Genomic DNA, 18666 nt, shown 5'->3' with positions numbered 1-18666 from the left:
TAATAACTGGCTCTGGGTATTCAACAATTAACACTGTCAACTGTTCATCAACTATCTTCACAGATTTTTTTTTTAATATAGAAAAAAAGTAACACAAAGCAAAGGACGTAAGAAGTAAATGTCCTGAAGGTGCAGGATGTGGAAAGAGCCACAGAATGTGTGCTTATGCGTAACAACATTATCTTACTTCCACGTAATCTCAAAGCATCTTAGATACAGTAACTGTTTATGAACAAAGTATCTGTACTCATGTAAATAAGTTCGCAGTTCTTTCAAAACCAGTTTTTAAAAATATTTTACCAAAAGGCAATTAATTTGGTTTATGAAAAGTAGCCAGTGAACTTCTCAACTCTGTAGCTCAGTGGAAACTGCCCTAAATGTGCCCAAGATGCCTCACAGACATGGGAAATACAAGTGTGTTATCCCAGGGCGTCTCCTCAAACCTAGAAATTCTTAATGTACATACTGCACACCGCAGGTGCACATCAAGGCAGTAAAATCTTGTTCACCCACACAGACTGTACTAAGCACCTAGTATGGATGTGCACTGCCTAGCAGGCACCTAGTAGGTACAGTGCAGTGGCTGGTTGCTACAGGGTGATCAACCTCCGTCCACTCTACAGAGAGAAACTGGCACTAAACACATAATTACACAATTAATTACTGAATTACAACTGACATGACTACTGCAAGTAAGCACCACATGACTGGAGATGTGCCCTACGTGGAAAAACAGTGTGAATTAGAGGCCATACACAGTACATTGTAACTGAAAACATTTCAATTTCTGAATTACCACATTTCGAATTTTTAAAGCAAGCTTCCCTTTGTGCAGAAATGACCTTTCTTTTGACTTTCCCAAGCCACAGGCAAATAAATGCACAGAAGATATGGAAGGAAGAGACTTTCTAGTCATAACAAGGAAATTTATGACTTTATTTTCAAAATCAAGCACTCAGAGAAAACACAGCATCTAGGCAATACGACCTACTCTAGATTCTAACAAAACTAAGAAATAACATTATTAGTTTTTAAAAAATTATTCGCATTAAAAAACACGTGTTAAAAATCATTTAAGTCTATATTTATCCCTTAAAATAAATCACAACTCAATTTGGAATAAATCATAGTATAATAATATAAAAATAATATTATATCATATTTAAGATCAAATGTTCCTATGTGGACATACATACATATATATTATACAAATATAAAAACATAGGTATTTCTATAGAATTCACAAAAATGCTTGTGTACATAAAGAAGTCCCTTTAACATTCAAAGAGATCTTTCCAGAGTTTCCTGAATATAAAATCTGTAATCACCACAACACATGAATCACAACAGGGAAGACCACCAACAGCCTTTGAAAGAACAGCACAGAACTGCTCTGTGGTCCCATCACTCTGCCCCTCTTCCTCTCTGAAGCCTCTCCTTCCTCTCCCTTCGCCCGATGCCATGCTTGCTCTCGCCTCTGACCATCGCAAAGTGACCCGTGTCCCAAAATGAACAGATAAAATTTCAATAAACTACACTGTCTCATAATAAATTTTTGGAGAAACAAAAGCATCATCCAGGGTTAAAATCTGTGATTTTCCAATTAAGCATTTTGGAAGAAAAGAGTATTTTTAGAAGGATATGATGCAACAGAAAATCCAAGTAGTGAACACGTGAAAAAGTTATCCTAACAATGAGATACCACCTCTGTACCCATTAGGATGGCTGCCATCAAAAACAAAACAAAACAAAACAAAACAAAGCAAAACAAAGCCAACCCAGAAAAAAAAAAGTGTTGGCAAGGGGGTGAAGAAATTCTAATTTCAATTTTTTTATTGAACCATTCCAAATAATAAAAAACAGGGAAATAGTTAAATAAGTTACTATGCATCCTTACCTTTAAGAAAGATAATAATGAATTCTAATTATAAAAACAATTACTGAAATATAACTATGATAGCTATCCAAATACAGTTCAATGTTAGAAATCCAAATATAAAATTGCATACATACTATAAACCCAATTATATAAAAATACATACTAACTGTACAATATCAGAGTCATATGCAAAAAAGCAAACAAGTGGGGCTATCAGTGACTTTCCCTACCATTTCCAAATATATTTATTTTAATGTTATGGTTATACTTTAAAACAACAACAACAACAAAGGGGGATTGGAGAAGATGAATAAAACATTAGTTTAGATGAGCTTAAGTAAGCTTAGGTATAAAATAGAAGAAACGGGAAGGTGTTTCTCTAACGTTACCAACTTAATCCCCAACCACCTACTTCTACCAATGCTGAATTTTCTTTAATTATTTAATCTCAACCTCTCAATTTTAGATCTTCACCTATGTTGTTCCTTCTGTTTAGACCCCACTCCCTCTCCCTCTTCACCTAGCGAGGCCCCAGCTGGAATATGATTTCCTAAGGGTGGTCTTCCTGCCCTCCCTGGAGAGAGGTTCCCTGCCCCTGCAGACGCCTGCATTTCCCTTTTGTGTTAACAATATTGTGCTACCTTTGCGGTATCCTGCCTTCCCCCATTGGGTTCTGTGCTCTGTGAGGCCAGGGGCCACACTGGTCTTGCTCTTGTCTACGTCCCCAAAGACCAACACAGCAGCAGTGCACAGCGAGGTGCTCATTAAACATCTGTTAATACTAATGTAAAAAACATTGCTAGTCTTTATTCTAAATCATCTCCCCTTCCTTAAAATTTGTTTCAAAATTAGACTCAAACACCATGACGCTTGAAATATTTTTAAGAAATTATAGTATCATGTCTCAACGTTGTCTAAAAACAAGATGTGAATCTCTTATATTTTGCAATGTTCCAAGTTCATTTTCTAGCTTCCAATTATACCTTCCAATTATTAAACTTTTAAGAGTTATCACTATAGATGGTAAGTATCTTGACATTTCACATTAAAATCTAATATAACTCATAAATCTCTTAAACCTAATGAGAATGAGTCTTGATATGTTCATTTATTCTATTTTTAGCTAAAGAAAATTTATTAGGACAGAGAAGCACCAGGTTATGAGAAGGTCTAATCTTTAGTGAAGCAATCTCAATTTATATATGAAGAGCTACAGCTGGTTTCTTGTTATAAAAAAAATTAAATTCAATAGTGCTGTACCTTATACCTTCAGAGTATTTGATCAAGAGCATCTTGAGATTTTTGTCAATGTAATTCAAGACAGGAATTGCACAAAAGGAATTTCTCTTGAAAAAAGCCAAATGTAGGCTCGTTTCAAGGTCATCTCATATTCTACAAAATATTTCATCTCCATCTTTCTCTAGCTTTCATAATAAAAGCAAAACAGAAACAATAAAGCAGAACAATAAATTCTGTTCTTATGTAAGAGATTCAAATCCTGTTTCAATTAAAGAAGAAATGGGAAATTTTTCTGTGAAAGAATCAGGTGGGAAGGAACTTGAGAGATCAGCACGTGGTCTATGTGCCCCTCCAGACGGGCATCCTGGAGGGGTGTCCCACACCAGGCACACACGCCAGGACAGCGCCCAGGAGAGGAGCCCTCAGACGGCCCCAACCTGGGGGACACTCTGTGAAAGAATTGGTCTGCGTTCTTCTAAAATGCCACATCCTAGACGATAAAGAACATCTGAGGAACCTTCCAGATTAGAGGAAACTAAAGAGACTGGACAGCTAAATGCCAGGCGGGAATGACACTCAGCTGGATTCTGCACTGGAGGGACAGGACTACTAGAAAGGCCATTATCAGGGAAACTGTCAACAACAGGGTAAGGATGGTAGACCAGATAAACATAATTTATCTATCTAATAATTTTACTGTGGTCACATAAGAGAACATCCTTGTTCTTCAGAACTACACGATGAAATACAAAATGGGGCATGATATGTGCAACCTACTTTCCAATGGTTGCAAAATAAATAATATGTATTTTTAAAATACATATGCAGAAACTGAAAAATAAAGAATTGACCCCATGGGAAAAATAAAGTTGGACTGGTTGGGAAGGAGAGATAGAATTTCATGGTATCAGAGGCACAATTTCACCTGCTGAGAACAGGTGCGGACTAAACAGAAAAAAATAACTTCAGAAGGAAAACTCTGCAGACCTAGGTGCTGTTATTCTCCATCAGAACCCAGCTCAGCGCTGAGCTAGAAACGCATGTATTTTCGGTTAGACTAAAACCTCTGATGGCTAACAATTTTTACACCACATTTTAGGGGGAAAAAGAGTGAAGACTCCACTTTTATAGTACAAATCAACATTTTTAAGTAGCTTTCTTAAGTGCAGTTACTTCTACTAAGGAATCATCTGAGATCCAAGTCCTTTTAACAAAGTCAGTTTGGGTACCAAAATGTGGGGGCAGAGTTTTTCTCCTGTCCTGGGCAAATTTTCCCATACATACAGGTACATATATCTATAGGTACAAATTGACACACAGTTCCATGAAAGGTATAAGGCTGATTTTTATTTTTTAATCACAACGGTCCTATACCACTGGGTGTGGTAATCTGGACCAACACCATGTGCAACCTCCATGGCCACGGAGAAGCATCTTTCCTAACCCAAAAGAGGCACTCTAGCAGTACAGAGATGCTTTCACTGTGGTCAGCAGTAAGGAAACCTCCTTTTATATAGCTTCTAGGTTACTCCTACCACCAGAAATAAGATTTTTGATAATAAAGCATACCAGTGAAACACATCGTAGTGATGATATAATAACAGCCTGACTCAATCATTTAGCATATAATCTTGTATTATTGCAGCTAAAACAATAAATGCAAGCAGGTTTGAAAATCAAGTACAAATTTTGTTGTGCCGTAATTGTCACAAGTAAACAAGTCTGCAATGTTCTTCCAACACTGGTAACAATGAATTCCTTTCCTGATACAGAACACTTCACAAGGCATCTTCAACTACATATATAAGAAAATTAACAGAAAGTTATTACCTAAAGAAAATACACAGACCAAGTATTGTAAGTTCACCTAAAAACTTAATACACATATATGTGTTTGCTTTTTCAAATTTCTTTTATGTCAAGTCAAGCAAACATATTCTGCCTTCCTTTGTATTTATTAGACCATAATGAGGTTAACCAGTGAGGAGATCAAACACAGGACTTCATAGCGTCAAAATCTTTACTAATGCATCCAATAAATTCCATTTCTATTTCATTCTTCTAGAATCTGAAACAGGCAACTGTACTTTTAAAAAGACATTGCAACTTCAATCACCCCACAATTTAACGTAAATGTACATGAGTGTACATTAGCGTCTCACCGTATCTTTTCACACTGCATTGTTTAAATTTTAACACCTGAATCTCCAAATGTGTAAGGGGAGAGAAATCTGTTGCAACTCTGGGGATACGCAGGTGATGCCAGCAGAAGTCAGCTTCTGAGTTTAGGGGGAAAAGCAGCACTCCACAGCCACCTGCCTGTACGCTGACCACCATCTCTGAACCTGAAAGAGCACTCATACAAGTCCTCAATTCAACTTCACCTCCTGACTTCTGACTACAGTAACGATACAAACATATACGGTTTCTTTTTTAAAAACTAACTAGCTTATGGCTCAGCGCTTGATGTAGGGGTGGGAGCCTGGGGTGAGTGGGACTAGGAAGATCTTTCTGCTCTATTCTTGATCCTTTCTAGCCAAAGGCATCAAAGAAAGGCTTTGAATATTATTTTAATTTTATTTTAATATTTAATACTATGTTTAAATAAATAATAAAAAGAATTATTTCAAAGTCACGTATCTCCAAAGAAAGGGAAAAAAATGAACACCAAAATACTATTTTAGATCAGTTTTGAGGGAGAAAGCTCAAGGCTAGGAAATTGATATCAATCCCACACATTGGGGAAATGAGAAGACAACTAGACGATGACATCCATCATTTACACTGACAGGCTCAAATTCCCTTAAGAGAAAATGTCTCTCTGACTTAATGCAAAAAAGTGGTAATATACAGCTATCCAGACACTGTTAAAAAAAAAAGTTAATTACATGTAGGTTTATTAATTACAGACCATGTAAGAAATACCACTTACTAAGTTGTACTTTCCACTGTATGTCTTTTGATAAATGAGATATACTAAAGCGTCATACCTATAATATTCTCATATAGAAATTTTTTTGTAGAAGTTAATGTTAAAGAGATGTGGAATTTTTCAAACTAGTACATCAATTCTAAAACAACAGATTCAAGAAAAAATGATAAAAATCAAACTCTATTTTCTGAAATTAATGTCCTTTACAAGGGGATTTTTTTCAATATCTTGTTAACATAGACACCAGTATTTAAAATGCAGTTCAACTTAAATTTTCTTTTAACTTCTGCCCAACTCCTGAGGTACACAGCTATTCCATTAAACAAGATACATATCTATATAGGCAGCTGTTACAGAGAGAAGTTTTAGCCAATACTTAGGGAAAGTATCTCACTTGCTGCATGACTTTTTTATTTAAGACTCAGAAGAATCCTTATGCCACCACTAGAGATTAGTAAACTACTCAATTATTTATAATATTATCTGTTCTAAAAATTGTTAAACAAGTGTTCTTCATTTCAGCTTCAACTCTCGGTCAACCGCACCAATGAACAGAGATATTTACTCCTACCTTTATTAGAAAGCCACAAATACACTGCATCCCAAATTACTTGCTGCCATTACTTTTTCCTCAGATAAAAGAGAAATATTTCATATCCAGAAATGACCTCAAAAAATGCACTCTGTTATTTAGGCCAAAGGGCAGGATCAAATATTCCAACACAATAGATTCACTCCTGGATTGCCCAGGCAACACCCAAAAAGACTCTCTTAGGGAACACTTCATGTAATTAGTTACACAGCAAAACTTTCCAAAGAAAGTAAAATAAAGATTAAAAATTTTAAATGTAGCAGGTAAGCTTTATTTTTTGTTTTAACTTCCAACTTGGGAAAAGAAAGGTAAGTAGTACCCTAAATTACCACTTTTCTTTGCCTTTTTTTTTTTTGGTGTTTTGCCTTTTTTTAAAACATGCTTCACCAAAATCATCATCAAAAAATTGTTAAGCATCGCTCTTTATACAAACTACTCTTGTTGTTATAATCTCCATTAGAGATCAAAGAAAATCTGTTTCAAATTACAGCCACACTTTAAAAATAACTATTTTATCTTTGGAATCATCTGACAAAATAAAATTTTTAGCAAACCTGATAAATCTGTAACATTGCTAAATATGCAAATATTGAAAATTAAGAACAATTTAAATACTGAAAATCAAAAAGGCTTTTTGTAGATTATAACAAAGTTAACAATCCACAATGAAACGCACATCATAGTAGCATCATATACATTTTCTACAAGATAAATATTCATCCCCAGAATTTCACATAATATATAAAAATGGGGACTAAAAGCAGAAAAATACCTTAAAGCATTTAACAAATTCTCTAGGCCTTATGGTTGGGGCATCCCAACTCGTGTGTCAGGGTGTGCAGAAAAATCGATCCCCTTTGGCCTGGTCTGAGGTGCCAGAGCCGGTTGCCCCCAAGCCCCCAACACCTCCAACAGTTTATCCCACACGGTGTACAACTGCTACCGTGTCCACAAGGTTCATGACATGGGAAGGTTTAGGAAATCCTACAGAGATAAACCCAACCAGACATACAAGTATCCAAACGTTTTTTAAAATCTCTTCAGAAATATTGAAAAAAAATTTAGTTGCCCATCATTCTCACCCAAACTAGGTTTTTTTGTCTAATTATTACTTTAATAACATGTCTTTCTTCCTATTTTGTAACCTGTACCATGCTTCTCAAATATTTTTTTAAAAAATAGGAACTCTGATATACTCAGTTCCCTCCCACTTTTATGAAAACTTGCAAACCCCTAGAAACCACAGCATAACAGACACTACAGCACTCCCTAACCATGGTTATAGCCGTCTACCCAAGGATGAGTCCCACCGCTAGAATCACGTTGGCAAAAAGAAAAAAACAGGAAAAAAAAAGAAAAGAACATCACTCAAAGTTTATTTCAAGGGGAGCAAGGAAAGAGTAAAAGCTAAGAACAAAGCTAGAAAGGGCAGAGACCACCTGTAACCAGTCTTTTTAATTTACATCCAACAAAAATGTCTCCTTGTCAGACTAATTTCTCCAGAATAAAATCTTAAATTGTTCCCCTGAAGTCTTTCCATCGTTCCTTAAGCCCTGCTGAAATGTACATGACCTGGACCCCGATTCCGTCTCCGGCAGCTTACTTTCTCTCTGTCTCCCTCTTCGGCTCTGCACCCCAGAAAGTTCACCCACAAGGCGACACCTATGTGGAGTTAGACCTTCAAGCCTTCCTCACACTGCTCCCCTACGTGAACTGCTTTACCCTATGCCGCACGCTCTCTCTTCTCATGGAAGCAGCTCAAATTCCACCTAAAAATAGTAACACGTGGACCGGCCACCACATACGAAGGATGTTACTTGGGGACACTCAAATCTATGCACCATTCATTGAGCATCCGAGCACCAGGAACAGTGCTTAGCACTAGGAATGAAAGTCTTTGCCCTTAAGGAGTTTTCAGGTTAAAGATGAGAGCAACGCGTCGGGTTTTCACAGAGTAAGCGGGTTCTAGAATGACCAAGCCGAGGGTGGTGAAGGGTGACTGGACTGGCCTAGCAAGTGAAGCGGCGTGCAGATGACGAAGAGGAACTCCGGAACTAAGCAGAAACTGATTAGAAAGAAATCCAAAATGTGGAGTGAGGCGTCTGGACTTCACTGCAATCCTGGTGGTTAAACCCCCGATGGCACTGTTCATTCTTCACGACTCCCCTTTCTTCATAACAAACACAGAAACTACAGATTAAATATAAAAATGGATGACCAAAATGACAGACCTATGCCCCCAACATGCTAACCATCTCTATGGATGGGAATCTGACAGGAACCCAAAGTGGGGGCCACGAGGAACCCACAGCAGAAAAGGTGGCAGGAAGCTGCTCCCAATGCTGGGTTGGTCCCCTAGGGTCACCAAGGCCCCAGGGCAAGTAGGGCAGGAGCCAAGCTCTTTGCTTAAAACCAGGGACTGGGGTGGCACTCTTCCTTGATTACAACATTAGACTGAAAAGGACTTCTGCTAACTGCACTGAGGCTGCAGCTGAGGAAGCTGCTGACCTAATGCCAGCTGACTTGTGAGCGAACGTGCGACGTCCCCAACATCACCGTGGGGCCAGGGCTCTGAGCCACTAACACAAGACCTGATTCTCATCTGGGAACTCCGAAGCCAGGCACAGACAATGGCAAATCTGCTAGACCAGCAGGGAAATCACAAAGAGAAGAAGAGAGAGAGACACACACACACACAGGAAAAAGGAAAAAAAAAAACTGCCATCAGAATGTGCCTGCAAAATTAAAGAACATGATGAAAACATCAAATATCAACAACCACAACATAAATTCACTCCAGACCAAAAAAAAAAAAAATCTGAAAAAGACTAAAATAAGCATGTACAAGGTCCCCAAAGAGATGAAGAAATAATAAAAGAACCAAAAAAAATTAAATGCAAACAAGCAGAAACGAGAAATGAGCTAGTGGATATAAAAAAAGAACCAATTAAAAATCTTGCAAATGAAGTATAACCATTGTAATTTACAAACAAAAGATGGTACGTGGCTCAGATACTTCTTACGAGTTGCTTAATAAGCCATGCCTCCCTCTGCCTTCGTCCTAACAGGGCCCTGGGCTTTGGGGGCCAGCTGTGTTAAACGCTGAGATTCCAAACTGAAAGATACACAGTACCTGTCCTCAAAGAACTTGCCATCCGTAACAGTGATGCTACCACAACACTACGATTACAAAGTAGAACAGAATTCAGTTAAATTTCCAAAAGGGTACAAGCATTTTTTAAGTTAAAATGCTCCTAGTTTTCATGAACTCATATTACCGTCTTCACTAGAGTTTACACTTTACATCAGATAAATACTCTTACAAATGTCATATGAATGCAGCTGAAATGACAAAAGCTGTTTCTTTCTTAATCTGTATTTGAACTTATCCAGCAACTATCTTTGTTTATTCAAAGCACACCACCAAAGAAGCAATCCACTCAGAGTGTCCAAAACCAAAGACTACTGCTTGCAGCATTATTTTTAGTAGAAAGCAAAGATTTCATAATAACAACAGCTTAATTTTCAGCTATCAGCTGCCTAACTACTTAAACTGATGAGCAAAACTGCTCTATTCATAGTAAGGTAAACATAATCAATATGAATAATATGTGAAAAATTTTACACTCTCTAATGTTATATTCCAATAAGGAAATGCTCACTCCATCCCAAAGTTTCCATAATCAAAAAAAAAAAGCTGTATTCTAAAAGTACATCCAAACTGTCACAGGATCCCAAGTTAGGATAAAATCTTAATTCTTTCTTCACTCTCTAAAAGTAAACAGTTTACACAAAATAGTAAAATCCAGTTATCCTGTTCCCAAGCAGAACTGGAAAGGAATGACAGAAAAGATGACACATACTCTCCTCTTACAACTGAGAAGACAAAATCTATATGAAAAGATAAACTCTATAGGATAGACTTGGTTCCTTGTTCCATCAAAGATGTTAATAAAGAGATTTTTTTTGCTTAGATATTAACTCAATGATTACATTTCAGACAATAAAATGTCTGCTAATTATGGTCAAGTGCACCTTTCTCTCTTCACATTTGTAGAGAGTCATTTTCCAATGGCTAGTCAATAGAAAATTTCAGAAAACAGAACTAAATCAGCCAAGGAGCTGATGACACGGATTTATTCTCATCACTTCTAACTTCCTAGAATAAGTCAAACATCAAAAGGCATCTCCTTGTTTAAATAGAAGCAAGCATACAGTTTTGGGCTGAACCAAATTATTTGATCTCTGATGAAGTAACATTATTCCCATGTGTCCAGCAACAAATTATTTTCTTTTTTTGAGTACAACGCGGCAGATGCTCCCAAGAGCACCAACGTGAAACAAAGGAGAACACTCACCCATGACTGGAGATGTCTCTGTATGTGGCCCCGATCAGGTGCTGCACCCAAATCTGCTGTCCAGCGTTTCTCAGAGGAATACATGTCCTGGTCAGAACACAAAGAGAAAGAAGTCGTATTTTCTAAAGGTCAGTATTTAAAGTTGTCTAAAAGGAATTAAAATAATTTATTTACAAAAATTTTCTATTTTCAAAGGAACCCCTTGACGTTATTGAAACACAAAAAATTGCGAATCTTTGGAACATCGTGATTCCATTCATACTTTTCTTTTTCTATAAGCAGTTACCTCAAAAGTAAATTACACGTATTCAGTGGTTTACCACACGGAAACTTACTAACAGGTGTCCTCTGTCTTCCGCTCCCTCCCCCATTCCCAAATGAATAAGCCCTAGAAATGAAGCGCTCCATCTCGGGTGAATTAAGCGCATCACACCCGATAAATGTATTCCGACTACAATCGATGATTTATACACACCATCAAATAAAGATTACCAGTTATTGCTGTAGACTTTCTCTAGTAATGGTCATTCTCCTCAGTATAAAAGTAATGTGGTTTCATTGTTTAAAAAAAAAAATTGGACAGCAAAGCAGAAAGGAAAAATTCTCTCACAAAACAACGCCGCAACGCCTACCCAACCATTCGGGGCATGTTTCCTCTCCACAAATTTTTTGTGTGTATTTTTAAAACATATTTTATAAATACCACATACAAAACTTTGTATTTGGTTCTTTTCGGTTGGTTGCAACACAAAGCATCACGCTGTATTATTATAAATACAAACTTGACCCTTGACTAAGATTTACATTGTAAACTTTCCTCACTCGATAATATATTAAAGAAAATGAGGCATAAATTAATACTAATGCTACATTTAAACATAACCATGGCAAATGCCTCCCCAAATGTAACATGTGAAATTGCACAAATAAGGTAACATCGGATTTAATACAAGATCGACACCTGTGCCACCTTACGTGTAGTTTCCTTCATAAGCTGATAAGCTACTTGTCACTTGGTGATTATTTTCTAAGTCAATCACGAAAACAGGTAATACTAAGGACCCCTGCTTCGGAAACAGATTAAAGTTAGGAAACATTTTTTGAAGAGAGAATGCTTGCCTCACCTATAAAACATCCTGATGCATGCTGTATAATATACATAAAAAGTATAAATTTACGAAACAGAAATTCTGTTATGTACTGCCTGGTTCACATACTGCAATTAGTAGGCGCACATAATCCCAGCCCTGCCACGAAAAAAGCCACCTGACCCCCACCCCACATGCTTTCCTCTTCCTCTATGCAGCAGACACTATTAAAGACACCATTAAATGATTCTCATTTCATACAACCCAGTTATCCCAAAGAAAATGAGAAGCTGTACAGAAAATTTAAAACAACATATAACCTACACATTAATTTTAGAATACTAAACGGTGTATTTAGTGATCAATGTTTCTCACAACGAGGACACTTTCTTCCTGGCGCTTCTCAGAGTCTGTTAGATTTGTTTTCCCTCCCAGGAAACGAGGTGGAACCTGACCCCTGGAGCAGCTGAAGGAGGCGATGGATGGGAAGGTGCCCGCGGCACGAGCACGCAGAGCAGGTTAACTGCTGGCAGATGACCCAGGAGCTCACGCCTGTGGACTCTGTCTCTGCCCAGCGACTTTTCTCTTTGTTCATGTTTATATCAGAGTTTTTTTTCTTAAGTTTAAAATTCCTAAATGGCAACATCAAAGCACTTAGTACTAAGCCATGCACCCCTCCTCCCCGTAACTGTAAACTGCCAAATAAATACTCATTCAAGGACTGAAGCTCCTGAGATACCAAGAGTTTTCTCAGCCCTAAAAATAGTAACTTCAAAAACCCCAGGATACTAAGACTTATGCACACTGGATTTACAGCCCTACCATCTGGGGCGATAAATACAAAGTGCAACGATGTGTGCGTTGGAATTAATTTTGGGGAGTGGTTCTTAGAAGCATTTTTTAATGGCTTATATCTGAAGTCACTTGTTCAGGATTCTTTAAGCTTAAATCACAGCTTTGAAATGCAGACCCTCCACCTGCTTTCAAAGTAGCTGGTCTACCAATTCTTTTCAGCAATGAGGAAGTTCAGTAGCACAAATGATAAAACTTTCCGATTCCCTTTCTCCTCCTCCAAATGCTATCACCTGGACATATAATGAAGAAAGAAAAACCTTGTTGTTTTTCACACCATCTAACAGGGAAAAAGTACTTTGTCTTAAACAATCTCCACATCAATGGTATTATTTGGGTATTTCTCCAAAATCTGGCCTTTAAACTCATTTTCTGGAAACTTGAGCCACTGATACTTATTCTCAGCAATGAGGATTTATCCTGGTGCTAACGTACTACTGGTTCTTTCAAGTGACTCCTCCAACTGTTGTGACGAAATTCAATACGCAAGAACCGTAAGGCAACAGCGGCCTGAGGACCACGCATCACCACAGGGAGCTGGGGGTCTGGTTAAGAGGAAGGCAGACTCCACCAGAGCCTTCTCTTCGCTGAAGGCATGAAACACAGCCCCAGAGTAATTTCTGCCCTTATGGTCTACAAGGATTCCCAGCTTTGACAACATCGGATAACCTATTCTAGAACTAGTGCAACAGTCCCAATTTTCATCATCTTAAAATTTAATTTAACAGAGTTACAAACTACAACATACGTATCACATTCTATTGTTTCCAATGACATTCTTTCTGGAGATCAAATTCACATTTAACTTATTTCATTGTACAGTAACTTCTCCCTCAAAGAAAATACACACAAAAAACGAATCTCCCCTAAAAGCTGATGTGATCTCAATTTGTTTTTTTTTTTTACTCTCATCACAAACTACAATTTTAAAAACTCAAATTTAATCTTTAAGATATTGTGCTAAGTGAAATAAGCAAGTCATGGTGGGACAAGTACTCTGTGATTCCACTTACATGGGGTTCCAGGCAGAAAGCAGAATGGTGGGGGCTGGGGGCCAGAGGACAGGAAACGGGTAGTCAGTGTTTACTGGGTAAAGAGATTGATTTTGGGAAGATGAGAAAAGGTCTGGAGATGAATGGTGACAGATGTACATCAGTGTGAATGTTCTCAAGGCCACACAATCGCACACTTAAACGTGGTTAAAATGGGAAATCTTATGTGTATTTCACCACAGTAAAAAAAAAATTAAGAAATAGGATCAAATTTACCTATGGTTTCAAAAGAGTAAGTAAATCCTTAAGTAACAGAAATGTATTACAAAGAATCTAGAGGTTTTTAAATAAACATTAAAAACCAACTGCACATTTCTAAAATATTTGGCTATTAAGGAAAAAGAAGTGTCCACACAAGAAATGGCTAGGACTCATAGTTTTTTTTAAATCTTTACAACTGAATTACTAACACAGACCCCTGTTAAATCCAGACGCAAAACAAATGCTGTTACCAATGAATGTCCAGAACCTTTTTCTATTCCTCCAATACCACCATCCACTATGATCTCTCAAGCCCATTTGTTTTTCTCCTGTCCACTTTCAAAATATTTTTCTCTCTAACCACATACATACTTTTTCATTCATGCACTCTCGCATAAACAAACAGCACTTACTGGTACCAGGAAGCTGAAGACACTGTATAAGGCTTTAAAAACCTTAGCCACAGTTTTTTTTTCATTTTTTAGCATCCTCGTATATTTTGTAGAATAAGGAGGACAGAGTAATTCTTTAATTAATTCTTTCTCATAATTTTTAACCTCATGGTCAGTTTCCACTTAAAGAACCCCTACCACTCTGCTATGAACTTTACAATGTTTATCATTCAAGATAAGGACTTCACCGACTAAAAATAAAACTGCCAGGAGTTTCTCTTTCTGCAATTCTTGTATCTAAATGGCTTATGAACTCTCTTGCTATGTGACACCTAGAAAGAGAGAGTGATAGGTGGGCAATGATGCCAGTAATCGCCCTAGAGGCCCTGACAATTTCCCATAACCAAGCTACACTGTCGAGTGCTGGAGCCACTAGCCACACATAGCTCTTTAATTTTAAATTAATTTAAAGCATCTAAAATTTAAAATTCAGTTCCACAGTCACACTGGCCACATTTCAAACACGACTACTGGCTGCCGTATTAGCACAGATGTATAATCTTTCCATTATCATGGGAAATTCTACTGGACAATGCTGGAGAGCTTCCAGTGTTAACAGCACGCGTGGGGCAAAGCCCAAGGTTCACGCTATGCAACATGGGAAGCCAGACTACAGATAAGCACGTACAGCCTGGCCCCTGAAGGACAGGTCTTCACTAGGAAGAATAAACTATGAAAAAACCACCTACCCCACAGGGAGACTTGAAGGAAAATTGCACCTACCTGTGTACTGAGAGGAGGAGGGGCGTATCCCCTGGAAATTTGTACCCAAAACTGGCTTTCACACAGGTTTCAAGTTCAAATCTATACACTTGTATACTGTGAAAACCTCAAGCCTGGACACTAAATGGCCTGGGTTGACAGTGTCCTCAATTGCAATTTCTCTCTGGGAGAAAGCACTCTTAATCTAGGTCTCAAAAGAATTTCCACTGATAAAGTTACAATAAAAATGAGCTCAAATTTTAAAACAAAGCATAATTAGCAAGATTCAACAGAATTAAGTAGGTTAATCATTTTTTTATAAAAGGTAAAATACAGTAATCATGTTTCAAAACACAAGCTGAAATGGAAAATATGAGTAAAAAAGAAGGCAACAGATTTTTAGAAGAATCAAGTGAAAAACAGGTTAACTAAAATTAAATCTTAATGGGTAAAGTAAGTTCAGCAACTAAATGCTGCTAAAGAGAGAATTAACAACACAGATGATGTGAAATTATCCAGAATGCAACAAGACAGACAGATTAAGAGACAAGAAAAATATCTTGTATGTATAACATATGTATAACATACATATAACATTAAAACATCTAATATGTATACCTAATTGGAGTTTTAGAAAGAGAACATAAAGAATGAGGGAGAGATGACATGCTCAAAAGGAGACTAGCTGAGAATTTTCCTGAATTGATGAAAGACAGTTAACATTGAAGGTCAGCAAATTCCAGGAAGTATAAATTTAAAAAAAAAAAAGAAGAAGAACAGGAAATTGACACCCGAGACATCATCGTGAAACTGAAAATCATTAATGACAGAGTGCTTCAAACCAACCAGAAGCAAAAGACAGACTACTCACAAAGCAACAATTAGACTTGACGGCTGATTTATCAGCTGCAACAATGAAAACCAGAAGACATTAGAATAATATCTCCAAAGCTCTAAGAGAAATAACTGTTAAGCTATAATTATGTACCCAACTCAGCTAAACTATTTAAAAAAAAAAAAAAACCAAAAAGGGCAAAATAAAGAAAATTTCACACACAAACTGAGGAAATACACTGTAAAAGGACCCTCATTAAGGATGCTTCCAAAACTGTAATTCACAAAGATGGCAAACGATGTCAAAAAGAAGGTCTGAAATACAGGAAGAAGGTGAGAAAAGGAAATTGTAAACATGAGGAAATGCAAATATTAGGGGTACAACTTCTAAATTAGGAGTTACAAAAACAAACAATACACCTAAAATACTGAACAAAAGCAGCAGCATGTAAGGTAGAAGGGAGATAACATGAAGGGAAATATTCCAAGTTTCTTACGCTGTTTTACAGGAGGAAGATGTGGCAGGCACCATCTTTTGTTCATGTGTCTTTCATCACTTGCCACCCTCACTGTGGCTTCCCTGGGGGTGGAATGTACTCCCCACCTCATGGATGTGGGAGCCTGGGACACGTGACATGTTGGAATGTGAACAGAACTGACACTGTGCCAGTTCTAACTGGAGGTTCTGAGAGCAATGGGCTTGTCTGTGTTCTCTTGTACTCCTACAATGCACCCCAGGTCACTGCTGGTCTCAGAATGAGCAGAGGCCTAGCACACAGCTGAACCCAACCCACAGGCTACAGCCAACCCAGCCAGCCCAGCCACATCCAGGAGAAGGCCACCAAACCTGGGAGCTAGAAATAAATGTCTGTCACTGTACATCACTGAAATTTTTCAGTGGTTTGTTACACAGCATTATTACAGCAAAAGATGACTCATATACAGGGTAAAGGCATCAACTGAATGTAAATTCAATTTGTGAGTTTTAGTTTCATTAAAAAATTTTACTCACTAGATTTGTGAACATACATATATAAATACATATATACACACACACACAAAATGATACCATATATATAAAGTTCAAAAATATGCAAAATTGGCAATATGTTCTATAGGTACCTGTATATATGTACCATAACTACTAAAAAAAAAAGCAGGAGAATGCCAGACTCCAAAGTTGAGGATGACCGTTTTCTCAGGACAGTAGTTAAGACAGAGCAAGAGGGAGATGTGACCCCAGAAGATATTACTACTGTTCTATCACTCAGTTTGACGGGAGAGAGAGTATAAACATCATTATGTTAGATCTTACATAACACATACTACATATAGTCCTTTGTACGAATATAATGTTATATTTTAACATGAAAAAGCAAAAACTTTCCAACAAAATTCAGAAATGAATATAAAGAAAAATAACATAGGTAACCACATGTATTAAAAAGTTAAATGCATTTATAATCTTTAAGCCATAATTAAGAGGTAGAAACAGTTGTAGTGACTCACTTATTCTTTAGAAGAAAAAGACAAAGACAAATGATAGCCAGGTCCACTACAAAATGCAAGAGAGCTTTTACGTGAAAAGACTGATGACTGCACATGAGTCAAACGTAGGAGCAGCTGGCCTACCCAAAGAGCTGTGTCATTTGTGCTGTCAGCTCTCAGCTGTCTGTGCATTGAAGATTCTGATCTCACTTCACAGATACATAATACAAATTTATTTTCTAATAGAAATTCCTAGGTCCTGTTTTGTCAAATTGCTGTGTTGAACAGCCATCCAAAGAAAAACCTTAAGACAATTTTCTTAATTGAAACATTATTTGTAACAGCAAAAAAATCATAAACAACTTAAATATACCGTAATAGGGGAGGGACTAAATGAACCGCTGTTAATTTATATATAACAGAGTCTCATGTACCCATTTAAAAATGTCTCAGAGAAATTTAATGACTGAATAAATGAAGGCTCTGCAATGAGTTTTATGTAACCTCACAATCAGCAAGTATCAGAAATGATGCCTCGTGCCATTTCTCCAAAGGTTTATAAACCAATACTTAAATAATTAATACTAAATTTTTAAATTTAAAACAGAGATGACAAATTTACTATTCATTCAATAAGTATGTACTGAGCAGCTAGCAGCAGCCAGACAGTGTTCTAGGCTCTGCAACACAGCCATGAAAAAAGACCCCATCCCCATGGAACTTACATCTGAGCAATACTAGTACCTTTCTTTCTTAATTCAGATTCACAGTTCATTAGCTCAAATATATATCAGGGCAGATTCCAGGGTAACGTCTTCTCATGCCAAAAAAAGAAATAACTTTAGTTCATTAAAGTCATTATCCATTGACACGGACCGTCTCATCACTGCGCTTTCACAATTCCTGGGCTTTCCCAGAGAATCCTCTTTCTGCAATTCACGCTGCCTGAGACACAATGCTAAATTCCCAGGGCTTCCAGTATCTTCCCTGCTCAAGA

General features: G+C 37.3%; 1 protein-coding gene across 3 annotated transcripts in view; it reads right to left on the bottom strand.

Moving 5' to 3' along the window:
• The window catches only part of USP6NL (USP6 N-terminal like), a 127663-nt gene that overhangs the window by 100397 nt on the left and 8600 nt on the right, over positions 1-18666 (bottom strand). For all 3 annotated transcript variants that reach the window (XM_072955174.1, XM_072955173.1, XM_072955175.1), the window contains exon 2: positions 11001-11087. In XM_072955174.1, the coding sequence (XP_072811275.1) occupies positions 11001-11004 (4 nt within the window). In that variant the 5' untranslated portion in view covers positions 11005-11087. The remainder of the gene's footprint in view (positions 1-11000; positions 11088-18666) is intronic.

This window comes from Vicugna pacos, chromosome 35 (genome assembly GCF_048564905.1).
Source record: "Vicugna pacos chromosome 35, VicPac4, whole genome shotgun sequence".
Taxonomy (NCBI): Eukaryota; Metazoa; Chordata; class Mammalia; order Artiodactyla; family Camelidae; genus Vicugna; species Vicugna pacos.
This window is presented reverse-complemented; position numbering and strand designations above follow the sequence as displayed.